General features: G+C 41.7%; 1 protein-coding gene across 4 annotated transcripts in view; it reads right to left on the bottom strand.

Annotated features, from left to right (window-relative positions):
- Positions 1–539: 539 nt before the first annotated feature.
- LOC133612371 (cingulin-like protein 1) overlaps positions 540–14,980 on the bottom strand; it is a 35,435-nt gene continuing 20,994 nt past the window's right edge. For 3 of the 4 annotated variants that reach the window (XM_061969727.2, XM_061969728.2, XM_061969726.2), the window contains 6 exons: positions 10,679–10,768; positions 7,816–7,899; positions 1,768–1,892; positions 1,516–1,624; positions 1,278–1,441; positions 541–1,214 (listed from right to left, as the gene is read on the bottom strand). In XM_061969727.2, coding sequence (XP_061825711.1) covers positions 1,139–1,214; positions 1,278–1,441; positions 1,516–1,624; positions 1,768–1,892; positions 7,816–7,899; positions 10,679–10,768 — 648 coding nt within the window. In that variant the 3' untranslated portion in view covers positions 541–1,138. Of the gene's footprint in view, positions 1,215–1,277; positions 1,442–1,515; positions 1,625–1,767; positions 1,893–7,815; positions 7,900–10,678; positions 10,769–14,980 lie in introns of all 4 variants that reach the window. The other variant, XM_061969725.2, reaches the window with a different exon arrangement.

The following is a 14,980-nucleotide window of genomic DNA, read 5'->3' on the forward strand; positions in this document are numbered from 1 at the left end:
ACACCTCTGGTAAACGTATAGCATGTTCTATATGTTATAGTTATTTGAATGAATCTTACCATAATATGTTACGTTAACATACCAGGCACGTTCTCAGTTGGTTATTTATGCCTCATATAATGTACACTTTTTCAGCCTGTTGTTCACTATTCTTTATTTTAAATTGCCTTTCAAATGTCTATTCTTGGTGTTGGGTTTTATCAAATACATTTCCCCCAAAAAATGCGACTTATACTCCAGTGCGACTTATATATGTTTTTTTTTCCTTCTTTATTATGCATTTTCGGCCGGTGCGACTTATACTCCGGAGCGACTTATCCGCCGAAAAATACGGTAATTAGGAGTCTTTGTTTGTTTACTTACTAATAAAAGACAAGTTGTCTTGTATGTTCACTATTTTATTTAAGGACTACATATGGAAAGGAAACATATGTTTAATGTACAGTAAGATTTTTTGTTAAAATAAAGCCAATAATGCTATTTTTGGTGGTCCCCTTTATTTAGAAAAGTACCGAAAAGTACCCAAATACTTTTGGTACCGGTACCAAAATATTGGTTTCGGGACAACACTAATACACACACACACACACACACCGAGCACCCACTGGCAGAAATGTAGAACACCGCCTATGTGTTTAACAGTACACACTTTTATTTATAAGACTTTCTTGAGGTTTATACAGTTTGGAAAAACATTAGGTTCTGGGAATCATCAGTTAGAGAGCGTTTGAATGAACTCACATCATGAGAGAATAACATGGTATAGACAAAAGTATTCAAAGGGCTGGTACAAATTGTAGAAATGTGTTGTTAAGAAAACAAACTTTGGCGTGTGTCTGTAGGAAGGTTTGTCCATTCATCCAGAAAAATTCCATCTTTGTTTTAACATTTTTTTGTTCTTTCATACCAAACTCATCTAACGAACTTTGTTTCGTGCACAAGGCCTTCACCAAACCGTCCCCAGAAAGTTGGAAACATAGAACCGCTTTCATAATAACACAAGGTTTGTCCAAAGAATTAGTTACAAATATCGCCACTAGAGGTCAGTCTTAACACAATGCCTGAGTAACGTTGGAGTTGTTAAGGAATTACTGACACAATCACATTAAGCCGAAAGGAGATCTGTGTTATCATCCAGTTAATCAGAGCCACTGTCATCCAGGTTGTCTCCATCCTCCACCGCTTTGATCACAGGAGGCGATTTCCTTTTGCGCCTGTTGGTAAAAATTCAAAGTTTACCAGTCATTTCTGTGGGATCCAGAGAGAGGAGAGGTCACCTCAAGTCTTTCCGCAGTGTGTCGAGTTGACCATGAAGCTGCTCGTTGGCCTCCAGCTGCTCCTCCAGCTCTCTCTGCAGCTTCTTCTTGGCGTGCTCCAGCCTCTCGATCTCCTCCTCGGCCTCGTCCATCTGCCTCTTGGCCATTTTCAGTCTCTGAGTCAGCTGCGGCGTTCGTAAAAAGTCAGCGATTGGCTAACCCTTGGACGCAAGCGTGGCAAAAAAAGGGGAACATCTACCTGGTCTGTGTGGGTCTGCAGGTTGGCGTGGTCCTCGTCACCTTGCATCTTCATCTCCTTCACTTTGCGCTCCAGCTTGCGATTGGCTTGTTGCAAGTTGTTGTTGTCCCTGAGGGGAGACGCACCAACACATCAGCTACAGCTTCCTGCAACTTTACACCCTCACACTCGGATACTCTCTGACTCACAAGCAAATGATAGAAACCTTTGTTACAGTAAATTGTTTTTGGTGAGTAGTCATGAAGTTTTTACCTTTCCTGCCCTTGCAGCCTCTCCTCAAGTTCCTGAATGCGGCTGTTGAGTTTGGAAATGACAGCATCCTGGCTGCTCCTCTGTGATCCTTCTAAATGAGCCACTCTGCTCTTCAGGTCTTTATTCTGATGCAGGAAATGAAACAGAAACATTTCATAAATGAGGAAACATTTAATGTAGCTGCCCGCTGGGTTCCAATCATGTTGGACCGTCAGTAAGGGTCAAAGCTGGTGTGGAAAAAAAATTGCTAACATTTGATTCTCTTTAAGAGTACAGCAATACCAAAAAGTAAGAACGCCGTATATATTTTTTCCAATATTCAGTATCAAGTTGAGTCCAAGATCCCTAGTTTCAGCCACAATCTAAAGCAAGATCTACCCCTACTACGTTTTATATATACCGTATTTTTTGGAGTATAAATCGCACCTGAGTATAAGTCGCACATGCCGAAAATGCATAATAAAAAAGGAAAAAAACATATATAAGTCGCACTGGAGTATAAGTCGCATTATTGGGGGAAATGTATTTGATAAAACCCAACACCAAGAATAGACATTTGAAAGGCAATTTAAAATAAATAAAGAATAGTGAACAACAGGCTGAATAAGTGTACGTTATATGAGGCATAAATAACCAACTGAGAACGTGCCTGGTATGTTAACATAACATATTATGGTAAGAGTCATTCAAATAACTATAACATATAGAACATGCTATACGTTTACCAAACAATCTGTCACTCCTAATCGCTAAATCCCATGAAATCTTATACGTCTAGTCTCTTACGTGAATGAGCTAAATAATATTATTTGATATTTTACGGTAATGTGTTAATCATTTCACACATAAGTCGCTCCTGAGTATAAGTCGCACCCCCGGCCAAACTATGAAAAAAACTGCGACTTATAGTCCGAAAAATACGGTATATATGTGTGTATATATATATGTATATATATACTGTACATATACAGTACAGGCCAAAAGTTTGGACACACCTCATTCAATTAAGGGTGTAACAGTACACAAAAATTTCGGTTCGGTTCATACCTCGGTTTAGAGGTCACGGTTCAGTTCATTTTCGGTACAGTAAGAAAAAAACAAAATATACATTTTCTGGTTATTTATTTACCAAAATGTGTAAACAATGGCTTTATCCTTTTAACATAACAATAACATACATATACACACAGGGTCCATTGCCAGGGTTAATGTGGTCAACATATATAAAATAAAAACTAAATAAGATAAGGCTCAGAATTGGTTTCTTAACAAAACCTTTCTACTATAAAGTGCAACATTTCCACATATGAAGTGCAACATTAAACTGCTTCAAGTTGTTGCTCAGATTAAATAAAAATGGCAAAACTTACATACAAAAAGTGCAACATTAAACAGTTTCAAGTCAACTCAGCCTCAGATTAACTTTTCTTCCCCCCCTGCCTTTAACCCTGGTGACTTTCACTCAATTTTCATGTTTTTTGCCAGAAAAATCAGTTTATCCACATTGTCTGCAGAAAGAGCAGACCTGCTTGCAGTTAAAATGTCTCCAGCTGTGGAAAATACCCTTTCGCTGGGCACAGAGGTAGCAGGTATGGCGAGGTAGTGCCTGGCTAACTTGGCAGTGAGAGGATATATGGGCTCATTGTTCTTCCACCATAGAAGTGGGTCAAAATCTAGTTTTTAATGCAATATGGTCTTAAATCTGCTGCTATAAAAACACCAACGGCATTTGTTATTGCGTTAGCCCTGCCTGACTCACCGAGGAGAAGCTGCTTGAATGCGGTGGGAGCTGTGTTTGTTCGTCTTTCTCTTCGTTAAAGCGATGTTATCCATTGTTGTATCGCACCGCGAAACCGAAATGTTCCCAAACGGGATATCTTAACGAGGCAGGAGGGTCTTCCAGCATGTTGTCATAGTCCGGTCGTTGCTAGCATGCCGTGTGTTGTGCCTCAGTGTGCATTGTTTACACAACGTGCGCTACGCTACTTAATATGTCTGTGTGGAAACTCGTTCAGTACACCTCCGAACCGAACCGAATCCCCCGTACCGAAACGGTTCAATACAAATACACGTACCGTTACACCCTTACATTCAATGCATTTTCTTTATTTTCATGACTATTTACATTGTAGATTGTCACTGAAGGCATTAAAACTATGAATGAACACATGTGGAGTTATGTACTTAACAAAAAAAAAAGGTGAAATAACTGAAAACATGTTTTATATTCTAGTTTCTTCAAAATAGCCACCTTTTGCTCTGATTGCTTTTACTTCAACAGTTCTTTTGTATACTTTGAAAACAACATCTGCGTGTAGTTTCTTAAACTGGCTCATATTAATGCAGTGGAACCTTGATCTACAAACTGAATTAGTTCCTGAACATGGGACATGAATTGGAAAGTTTGTATCGTGAAGCATAGTTCCCCAGAAGAAACAATGTAAACATGAATAATCAATTCTCGCCTCAACAAAAATCCCTATATTAGTATCAGAATGCACACTTTGAAAAAACTATAATATATATATATATATATATATATATATATATATATATATATATATATATATATATATATATATATATATATATATATATATATATATATACACACACACACACACACACCCACACACACACAGTACAGGCCAAAAGTTCATGTGTTTTCTTTATTTTCATGACTATTTACATTGTAGATTGTCCCTGAAGGCATCAAAACTATGAATGAACACATGTGGAGTTATGTACTTTACAAAAAAAGGTGAAATAACTGAAAACATAGGCTCCAGCACCCCCCGAACGGGACAAACGGTAGGAAATGGATGGATGGATGGATGTTTTATATTCTAGTTTCTTAAAAAAAAGCCACCCTTTGCTCTGATTACTGCTTTGCACACTCTTGGCATTCTCTCGATGAGCTTCAAGAGGTAGTCACCTGAAATGGTTTTCACTTCACAGGTGTGCCTTATCAGGGTTGATTAGAGGAATTTCTTGCTTTATCAATGGGGTTGGGACCTTCAGTTGTGTTGTGAATGAGAAGGTGTGTCCAAACTTTCGGCCTGTACTGTATATAAACATATATATATATATATATATATATATATATATATATATATATATATATATATATATATAGCTTCTATGTGTATATATATAATAATATATATGTAATTTATTTTGTTTTTGTGCTGTTAATATTGGCTGATGTCAATATTTAGTTTTTTTATCTCATTGTGCTTCTTGCTGTTTTCTTAATTTTTGCGCATGTTTTTTTTTTTTGGTATTGTACCTATGGCCAATGATAAATGAGTGACGGACCACAGATGGCCAATGTGCTGCACTTTGGGCACCCCAGCTGTAGAAGCTAACTATTTATGGCCACTATGGTCGTAGTACTCCAGTATATTTGTTCATCCCACGGTCACATATGAGACGCGAGTCTTACGTCAGCGCCGTCACCTCGCGGGTTTTTCCTCCGGGTACTCCGGCTTCCTCCCACTTCCAAAGACATGCACCTGGGGATAAGTTGATTGGCAACACTAAATTGGCCCTAGTGTGTGGATGTGAGTGTGAATGTTGTCTGTCTATCTGTGTTGGCCCTGCGATGAAGTGGCGACTTGTCCAGGTTATACCCCGCCTTCCGCCCGATTGTAGCTGAGATAGGCTCCAGCGCCCCCCGCGACCCCAAAGGGAATAAGCGGTAGGAAATGGATGGATGGATGGATAAAGAGGGGACTAACAGGGAAGTCCTTCTTCAGCTGCCGCCTTGTTTCATATATAAGAAACAAGGCGTATTGTATGCACAATAAATCAACACAACATCCGTACTTTGGAGCAATGTTCACGGACTCTAGTACTTGGCTTGTTAGCTACCGTCGCCGGCGAGCGATGATGGTCGCGGTTGAGGGAAGAGTTGTTTGATGTTGGATGCTAGAAAAAGTCTGATTTGTTGCAACAATCAGCCTTAATGGATTGTTGCAGCTCGACGATTTGTGATGCCATGTGCGTTTGCGAGACGACTTGGTGGAGAGTCCGGATGAGAGGTGTGCAGGCGTATTCAGGGGTTAAAATGCTTGCCTGTTGGCGGGTCTGCTGATCACTTTCTGGGTGGAGGTGTCACCGAAGTCATCCATCCATCCATCCATTTTCTACCGCTTATTCCCTTTTTGGGGTCGCGGGGGGCGCTGGAGCCTATCTCAGCTACAATCGAGCGGAAGGCGGGGTACACCCTGGACAGGTCGCCACCTCATCGCAGGGCCAACACAGATAGACAGACAACATTCACACTCACATTCACACACTAGGGCCAATTTAGTGTTGCCAATCAACCTATCCCCAGGTGCATGTCTTTAGAGGTGGGAGGAAGCCGGAGTACCCGGAGGGAACCCACGCCGTCACGGGGAGAACATGCAAACTCCACACAGAAAGATCCTGAGCCCGGGATTGAACCCAAGACTACTCAGGACCTTCGTATTGTGAGGCAGACGCACTAACCCCTCTGCTCACCGAAGTCATATTAATACATATTTATTTTTCTAATATTTTCGTGATCGACCGGTAGGGTCCCAAAGATCAACTGGTTGATCGCGATTGACGGGTTGGCGACCCCTCTATATAGTCTGTACACGGTCTATGTTGATGATGATGATGACGGAGATATGGACCACAACAATTATATTTATGTCAAATTTGTAGTCAATGTACAAGCTTTCACAGTTCACACTCCACATCCATAAGGGTCAGCATAAAGGATAGGATACGCTTCTCACCATTGCAAATGTCAACTTGTCGCACAAACTCCTGGTGAAACAATGTAATAATTCCAGTGTAGGTGGATACATATAGGGGTGTTTAACACCAATTTGTTTTCTACTACTGCCCATGCTCCAGTGCTGGAGGAATCATGGAGTACGGTGTAATTTCATTTGTGCAATTTTGTCATTGTACGACCGGAGCAGGAGCCTGGATCACATTGCCAGCAGTAATTGAGCCTTCCCGGTGAAACGTTGACATCCGTCAAGACTGCCCTTTGTCACACGGGTTCTGTTCATTATTTTCATGAACAGGATATCTAGGTGTAACCGAAGTTGCACAATTAGTTTGGGGGTTTCCAGTCTCGTGCCCTTAAGATTTCATTTCTGCCGTTTGCGGATGGTGCGGTTCTGATGGCGTCAACATGCAACTCTCAGCTTCTGAGAGGAGAATCGGCACCTCCTAAGAGGAGAATCGGCACCTCCTAATCTGAGGCCATGGTTATCAGCTGAGAATGAGTGGATTGCACCCTTCGGGTTGGAAGTGAGGTGGAGGAGTTCAAGTATCTCAGGATCTTGTTCACCTGCGGGGGAAAGCTGGAGTGTGAGACCGACAAGTAGATGTCTGCAGCAGTTGCAGCTACGCGGTCGGTGTAGCAGATCGTCTGAGCTGGAAGGGAAAGCTCTTGATTTACCGGTGGATCTAGGTTCCTAGCCTCACCTGTGGTCAAAAGCTTTTTGGTAGTGATCGAAAGAGCAAGATCTCAATCCGAAGTGACTTTCCTCCGTACGGTGGCTGGACTCACCCTAAGAGACAGGATGAGGAGCTTGGTCATCCAGGAGGAGCTCAGACTAGTTTGAGGTGGCTCAGGAATCTAGCTTGCATGCCACCTGGACACCTCCCTGGTCAGGTGGGAGGAGGTTCCGGGGGGTAGACCAAGGACACGCTGGAGAGATTATGTCTCCCAGTTGTGCTGGGAATGCCTCAGTGTCACCTCAGTGGAACTGAGAGATATAACTGGGAAGTTTAAGACCTATTAAGACTGCTGCCCCTACCACCCAGACCCTGATGAGCATCCCAAAATGAATGGGTGAATTCTACAAAACTTGATACACAAACTTAATATCGTGTCACTGTTGCCTCCTATGGAACAAAGTGTCATTACAGGACACGACAGCATGCTTGTTTGGGCAAATAAATCCACCTACTCTATTGAATATTTAACATTTAAGTGACTTTTGGATATAAAGCCTGTACTCATGTTAATGTTGTGTTCACTATCATGCGGTCGAGTACCTGTCTCTCCATGCTTGTGTTGTCACACTCCAGGTCCTGTCTGACTGCTCTCTCCTGCAGCAGCTCGCTCCTCATCAGATCCATCTGACACAAACACATACACCCAACTATAACAATACACATATGGAACAATATTGAATCTAATTTTCTAATGAAGGCTGTGGGCGGTAACACTCACGACACACCTCAGTAAGGAGTTTCTAATATTTGCCCATCATTTATTTATTTATTTACAGACAGACATAGTTTTGTATTTCATTATTGTTTCTTTTGTTAATATCAGAGTCCGTTCTGCAAAAAGGTCATCCCTAGAAGCACACAGCTTATGGACAGGGACCCACAGTTAAAATATGCATCATCATATAATATACAACATACAGTTACATATACTGTACATTTCAAAATCTACCCACCAAATACCCATTTACAATTTCATTTATAAATAAAAAAGGAATCTTTAAATCCACCAAATCAGTCTCAATATCCTATTATTAAAATTTCATTAAAAGGTTGCATCATGAAGATCTACGATAATCTCATCATACATACAGTACAGAGGTCAAGACCAAAATGATGCGACTAATGTGAATTCCTCAACCATAAGGGGTGTGCTAAATGTTTAAAGAAAGTGATTCTTTTATAGAGCTATCAATCTTATTCCAGATCACCGGGCCTCTCTCTACAGGCTACACTAAAGCTTGTACACTTTTAGATGATGATTTTCCCCTCCTAATAAAGGTTTACTTCTAGTGTTACATCTATGAGAAGTAGTGGTCAATGGAATGAGCTGGCAGAGTCTAGAATTGAATCCATATTCTACGTTATACATAATACAAGAACTGTGGAATCTGTTGCACTCCGTAAGCTTCAGAAGATTGTACACATAAAAAAGAGGATATGATTTAACACATGACTTTCTTCTGAAGAATCTCCAGTTTCTTAAGATAACTTGGATACGTGTTACACCATGCGACATTACAATAGTTTATATGTGGTTCAAATAGAGTCCGATACAGAATTAGGAGAGCGTTAAGAGGAAGAAAGTGCCTTAATTTTGAGAGTAGTCCGACATATTTAGATAATTTATTCATTAAATATTCAATGTGGCTTTTGACATTTATAAATCCATCTATGTATACACCAAGGAATTTAGTGCTCTCAACTCTCTCATTTGCTTTACCACTTATTTTAATCAGTATTCTATCAGTTTTTACGGCTTCTATTTGAACAAAATATAATAAAGTTTGTTTTATTTGTATTCAAGGATAATTTATTACATTTGAACCAATTATCTACTTGAACTAATTCACTATTGACAATAGCTTGAAAGCTTTCGGGATTTTTGTGTGACATGAATACATTTGTGTGTAATCATGTAACTAACTGAGTTGACCACAGCAACAACACCCATAAACATGTTGTTACATCAATATGACTAAATGACAGGATCAAGAAAAACTAATCATGCTTATGAAAGGTAGAACATTTGATACAGGATTACATATTTACATTAGATTGTGCAGGTGTACCCAATAAAGCTACCAGTGGGTGAAAAGATGTTATTGTGCTGACTCCAATTTTCACTAAAACTCATTTAAGAGCCACTTCAGCTTAAATGGGCTTCATTTAAAAAAGAAACAAAGGAAATGCTGTCCGGTCTTAGCAGTCTCTCATCTCTAATAACATCCAGAGGCCCGCTGGAGGGAACGTGAATCGCCAAACACACACAATACTTTGCTGTTTTTGTTGTGGGTGTGTGTGTGTGTGTGTGTGTGTGTGTGTGTGTGTGTGTGTGTGTGTGTGTGTGTGTGTGTGTGTGTGTGTGTCTTTGCACTGCACCCAAAACAGGGTTTTGTGTCAATTAGTCTCCAGCGCTTTGCTTCTATGAATGGTGGCCTACTTTTGCAAAAAAAAAGGGGTCCTGTGCTGACTGACATCCCATAATATAAACTAGAGATGTTCGATAATGGCTCTTTTTTGCCGATATCCGATATTTCGATATTGTCCAACTCTGAATTATCGATTCCGATATCAACCGATACCGATATATACAGTCGTGGAATTAACACATTATTATGCCTAATTTTGTTGTGATGCCCCGCTGGATGCATTAAACAATGTAACAAGGTTTTCCAAAATAAATCAACTCAAGTTATGGAAAAAAAATGCCAACATGGCACTGCCATATTTATTAGTAGGGGGGTAGCGGGGGGTGTATATTGTAGCGTCCCGGAAGAGTTAGTGCTGCAAGGGGTTCTGGGTATTTGTTCTGTTGTGTTACGGTGCGGATGTTCTCCCGAATTGTGTTTGTCATTCTTGTTTGGTGTGGGTTCACAGTGTGGCGCATATTTGTAACAGTGTTAAAGTTGTTTATATGGCCACCCTCAGTGTGACCTGTATGGCTGTTGACCAAGTATACATGGCATTCAATTGTGTGTGTGAAAATTATGTGACTGGGCCGGCACGCAAAGGCAGTGCCTTTAAGGTTTATTGGCGCTCTGTACTTCTCCCTATGTCTGTGTACACAGCGGCGTTTTAAAAAGTCATACATTTTACTTTTTGAAACCGATACCGATAATTTCCGATATTACATTTTAAAGCATTTATCGGCCGATAATATCGGCAGTCCGATATTATCGGACATCCCTAATACAAACCATATATATGAATTGTGAGGAGGTGAGTTATAGAGTGAACATATTTTCTGGAGATAAAAATAAAACACAAACACATCTTCTTAAAGTAAAAACAAGTTCGGATGCGACATAGTTCTGTCCCAGATTTGTTGACCCCTGAATGAATCTTTTTCCAGGTAGTGCATGTCGGTGTAACACTAAATATAGTAGAAGGCAGGTAGACTTGCCTGGTCTTTGGTTTTGTCTAATCGCTCCATCAGGCGGTCGGCAGTGCTGTGTTCATCATTCACGTCTTCCTCCAGCTGTCTGATACGCCCCTGAGGAGAGAAGCAATAAAATAACACCAAATCTTACACAGATGTGAACAGTCCATCTTTTTTACGGTTGTTATTGTAACAAGGAGGGACAGAATTAAAAAATGAGGTTTGTCACACAGAGAAAGTAAAAGTAATGCTTTGTGTATTTTATATACAGTATTTATCTGCATGTGTAAACCGAGTGTTTTCTAATGATACATTTTTAAAATCAGATTAATCACAATTTTGAATTTAGATGAATCATGATAATCACAGGTTATTACTTGCTTCCATATTTTAAATTAATTTAAAAAAAGACCACTAACATTTGGATACAAATGCAATTTTGTTGTTAGAATGTCATCCAGGAACATTTTTTCAATGTTTTACTTGGATAAACGTCATTTATTTGCTCAAGGTTGTGAGTTCAAACCCCGGCCGAGTCATACCAAAGACTATAAAAATGGGACCCATTACCTCCCTGCTTGGCACTCAGCATCAAGGGTTGGAATTGGGGGTTAAATCACCAAAAATGATTCCCGGGCGCGGCCACCGCTGCTGCCCACTGCTCCCCTCACCTCCCAGGGGGTGATCAAGGGGATGGGTCAAATGCAGAGAATAATTTCGCCACACCTAGTGTGTGTGTGACAATCATTGGTACTTTAACTTAACTTAACACTTGGGAACAGTTTTATCTAAAGTCCAGTCAGGGTTTATATTGAAGTAAAATGATTTTGAAGTGAAAGCTGCCTTTCAGGTCTGCGGTTAAGGTAAAGGAGAAAGTACAGTCAAAATAAATTGCATTAATCTGCGTATCGACAGTAGATGAATAATAAATAAATCATTTATTGTGAAGTCACATGAGTTAACAGCCCTCGTAAAAACTAAATGCAATTTTGAAAGCTTTACTACTGAGTTTGAATTCATTACAAAAACATTACTAGGAATTGTACTCATCCAAAATACAAGAGATGAATTAGCAAAACAATTAAGCATGCTACAATACAGCTACTCCCTTCATGTCTCAAGCTACTAAAAGTAGAACTACGCTTTATAGAAGACATTTGCTATCCTCCTTCTGTCACTAAAGGTTACCCAAAAAAACATGTGAACAGGTTGGAGAACTTTCCCCTTGCTGGACGCACAGTCAACACACTGTGTAATGTTTTGTCATCAGCAGGACAAACAGTGCTGAGCTGTGCGATGATGCTGCAGTGACGCCTGTCAGCGCCCTTATAGCTCCCAGGAACACGTCTAAGACAAATAGTGGTGCCAGCCAGGACGCGTTGACTCTCCTCGGCATGTGATCAACTACAATATCTGTATGCGTGAGGCATTGTGTGAAGTCAATATTGACTTTATGTCAACATTCGGTACAACTACATTAATGAATGAATGAGCTGCAATATAAGAGCTTTATCAAAAATTCTGCCTTTGCAAGGATATTAATACTCACTTTTGATTGACACTGCCCTTTGTCACCGATTCTGTTCATAACTTTTATGGACAGAATTTCTAGGCGCAGTCAAGGCGTTGAGGGGATCTGGTTTGGTGGCTGCAGGATTAGGTCTCTGCTTTTTGCAGATGATGTGGTCCTGATGGCTTCATCTGGCCAAGATCTTCAGCTCTCACTGGATCGGTTCGCAGCCGAGTGTGAAGCGACTGGGATGAGAATCAGCACCTCCAAGTCCGAGTCCATGGTTCTCGCCCGGAAAAGGGTGGAGTGCCATCCCCGGGTTGGGGAGGAGATCTTGCCCCAAGTGGAGGAGTTCAAGTACCTCGGAGTCTTGTTCACGAGTGAGGGAAGAGTGGATCGTGAGATCGACAGGCGGATCGGTGCGGTGTCTTCAGTAATGCGGACGCTGTATCGATCCGTTGTGGTGAAGAAGGAGCTGAGCCGGAAGGCAAAGCTCTCAATTTACCGGTCGATCTACGTTCCCATCCTCACCTATGGTCATGAGCTTTGGGTTATGACCGAAAGGACAAGATCACGGGTACAAGCGACCGAAATGAGTTTCCTCCGCCGGGTGGCGGGGCTCTCCCTTAGAGATAGGGTGAGAAGCTCTGTCATTCGGGAGGAACTCAAACTAAAGCCGCTGCTCCTCCACATCGAGAGGAGCCAGATGAGGTGGTTCAGGCATCTGGTCAGGATGCCACCCGAACGCCTCCCTAGGGAGGTGTTTAGGGAACCCAGGACATGTTGGGAAGACTATGTCTCCCGGCTGGCCTGGGAACGCCTCGGGATCCCTCGGGAGGAGCTGGACCAAGTGGCTGGGAAGAGGGAAGTCTGGGCTTCCCTGCTTAGGCTGCTGCCCCCGCGACCCGACCTCGGATAAGCGGAAGAAGATGGATGGATGGATGGATGTCATTTTTGTATTGTTACTTTTGTAACTGTGGCTCTAGTTTGCTGTGTTGATTCAAATATTTTGGTTACTTTACTCAGAGTTGTATGAAACAACATAAGCATCATTATGTTCTTGTACGTTTGTAGTCTTTCTTAGTACGTAGACATGTCAGCAGAGAGAAAAAGGCTATGTTGTCTAGGGCTAATTTAAGACATTTTGTGTAAAAGGGCTTACTAAACGGTGGAACAGGGGTTAGTGTGTGTGCCTCACAATACAAAGGTCCTGGGTTCAATCCCCAGGCTCTGGGTCTTTCTGTGTGGAGTTTGCATGTTCTCCCCGTGACTGCGTGGGTTCCCTCCGGGTACTCCAGCTTCCGGGATAGGTTGATTGGCAACACTAAATTGGCCCTTGTGAGTGTGAATGTTGTCTGTCTATCTGTGTTGGCCCTGGGATGAGGTGGCGACTTGTCCAGGGTGTACCCCGCCTTCCGCCCGAATGCAGCTGAGATAGGCTCCAGCACCCCCGCGACCCCGAAAGGGACAAGCAGCAGAAAATGGATGAATGGGCTTACTAAACAGTGTTCCATCCCTCAATTTGTGTCCCTTTGCGGGTCGTGGGGGGGCTGGAGCCTATCCCAGCTGCACTCTGTACACCCTGGACAAGTCGCCACCTCATCGCATGGCCAACACAGACAACATTCACACACTAGGGAGTCGGATCATTTAGTGCTGCCAATCAACCTATCCCCAGGTGCACGTATTTGGAGGTGGGAGAAAGCCGGAGTACCCGGAGGGAACCCACGCAGTCACGGGGAGAACATGCAAACGCCACACAGAAACCTCTCTTAATTAAAGCAGAACCTCTACACTTCAATTAAATGCTGATTTGTTTATTGATTTATTGATTTATTTCAAATCAATTGTGACTGGGTATAAATGTAAAGGCAAAATTATTTAAAAAAGCCACGCTTCAAATACTTCTGGACCTTAATGTAGTTAGGCATCCAACAACACTGATAGCAAAGAACGTAAAAGCAGTGGTTGAATTTATAGTACCAATCAAATGCTTGGACATACTTACTACTATAAATTAGGTGTTCTAAAACTTTTGATTGGTAGTGTACTTTTTAAAATTAACACAATAAAACATAATTTTACTTGTTTAAAGGCCTACTGAAACCCACTACTACCGACCACGCAGTCTGATAGTTTATATATCAATGATGAAATCTTAACGTTGCAACACATGCCAATACGGCCGGGTTAGCTTACTAAAGTGCAATTTTAAATTTTGCGCGAAACATCCTGCTGAAAACGTCTCGGTATGATGACGTCTGCGCGTGACGTCACGGATTGTAGAAGACGTTTTGGGACAGCATGGTGGCCAGCTATTAAGTCGTCTATTTTCATCGCAAAATTCCACAGTATTCTGGACATCTGTGTTGGTGAATCTTTTGCAATTTGTCCAATGAACAATGGACACAGCAAAGAAGAAAGCTGTAGGTGGGAAGCGGTGTATTGCGGCCGGTGGCTGCAGCAACACAAACACAGCCGGTGTTTCATTGTTTATATTCCCGAAAGATGACAGTCAAGCTTTACCATTGGCCTGTGGAGAACTGGGACAACAGAGACTCTTACCAGGAGGACTTTGAGTTGGATACGCAGACGCGGTACCGTGAGTACGCTTCCAAACATTTGATCGCTTGCCCATACGCGCGTGCCGCTATGTGCATGTCACGTACGTAACTTTGGGGACTTTGGGGAAATATATGTGCTGTATGAACTTTGGGGAGATGAACGGTACTTTGGGCTGTGGGATTGAGTGTGTTGTGCAGGTGTTTGAGTTGTATTGGCGGGTTATATGGACGGGAGGGGGTAAGTGTTTGTTA

This window comes from Nerophis lumbriciformis, linkage group LG10, assembly GCF_033978685.3.
Source record: "Nerophis lumbriciformis linkage group LG10, RoL_Nlum_v2.1, whole genome shotgun sequence".
NCBI classification, from domain to species: domain Eukaryota; kingdom Metazoa; phylum Chordata; class Actinopteri; order Syngnathiformes; family Syngnathidae; genus Nerophis; species Nerophis lumbriciformis.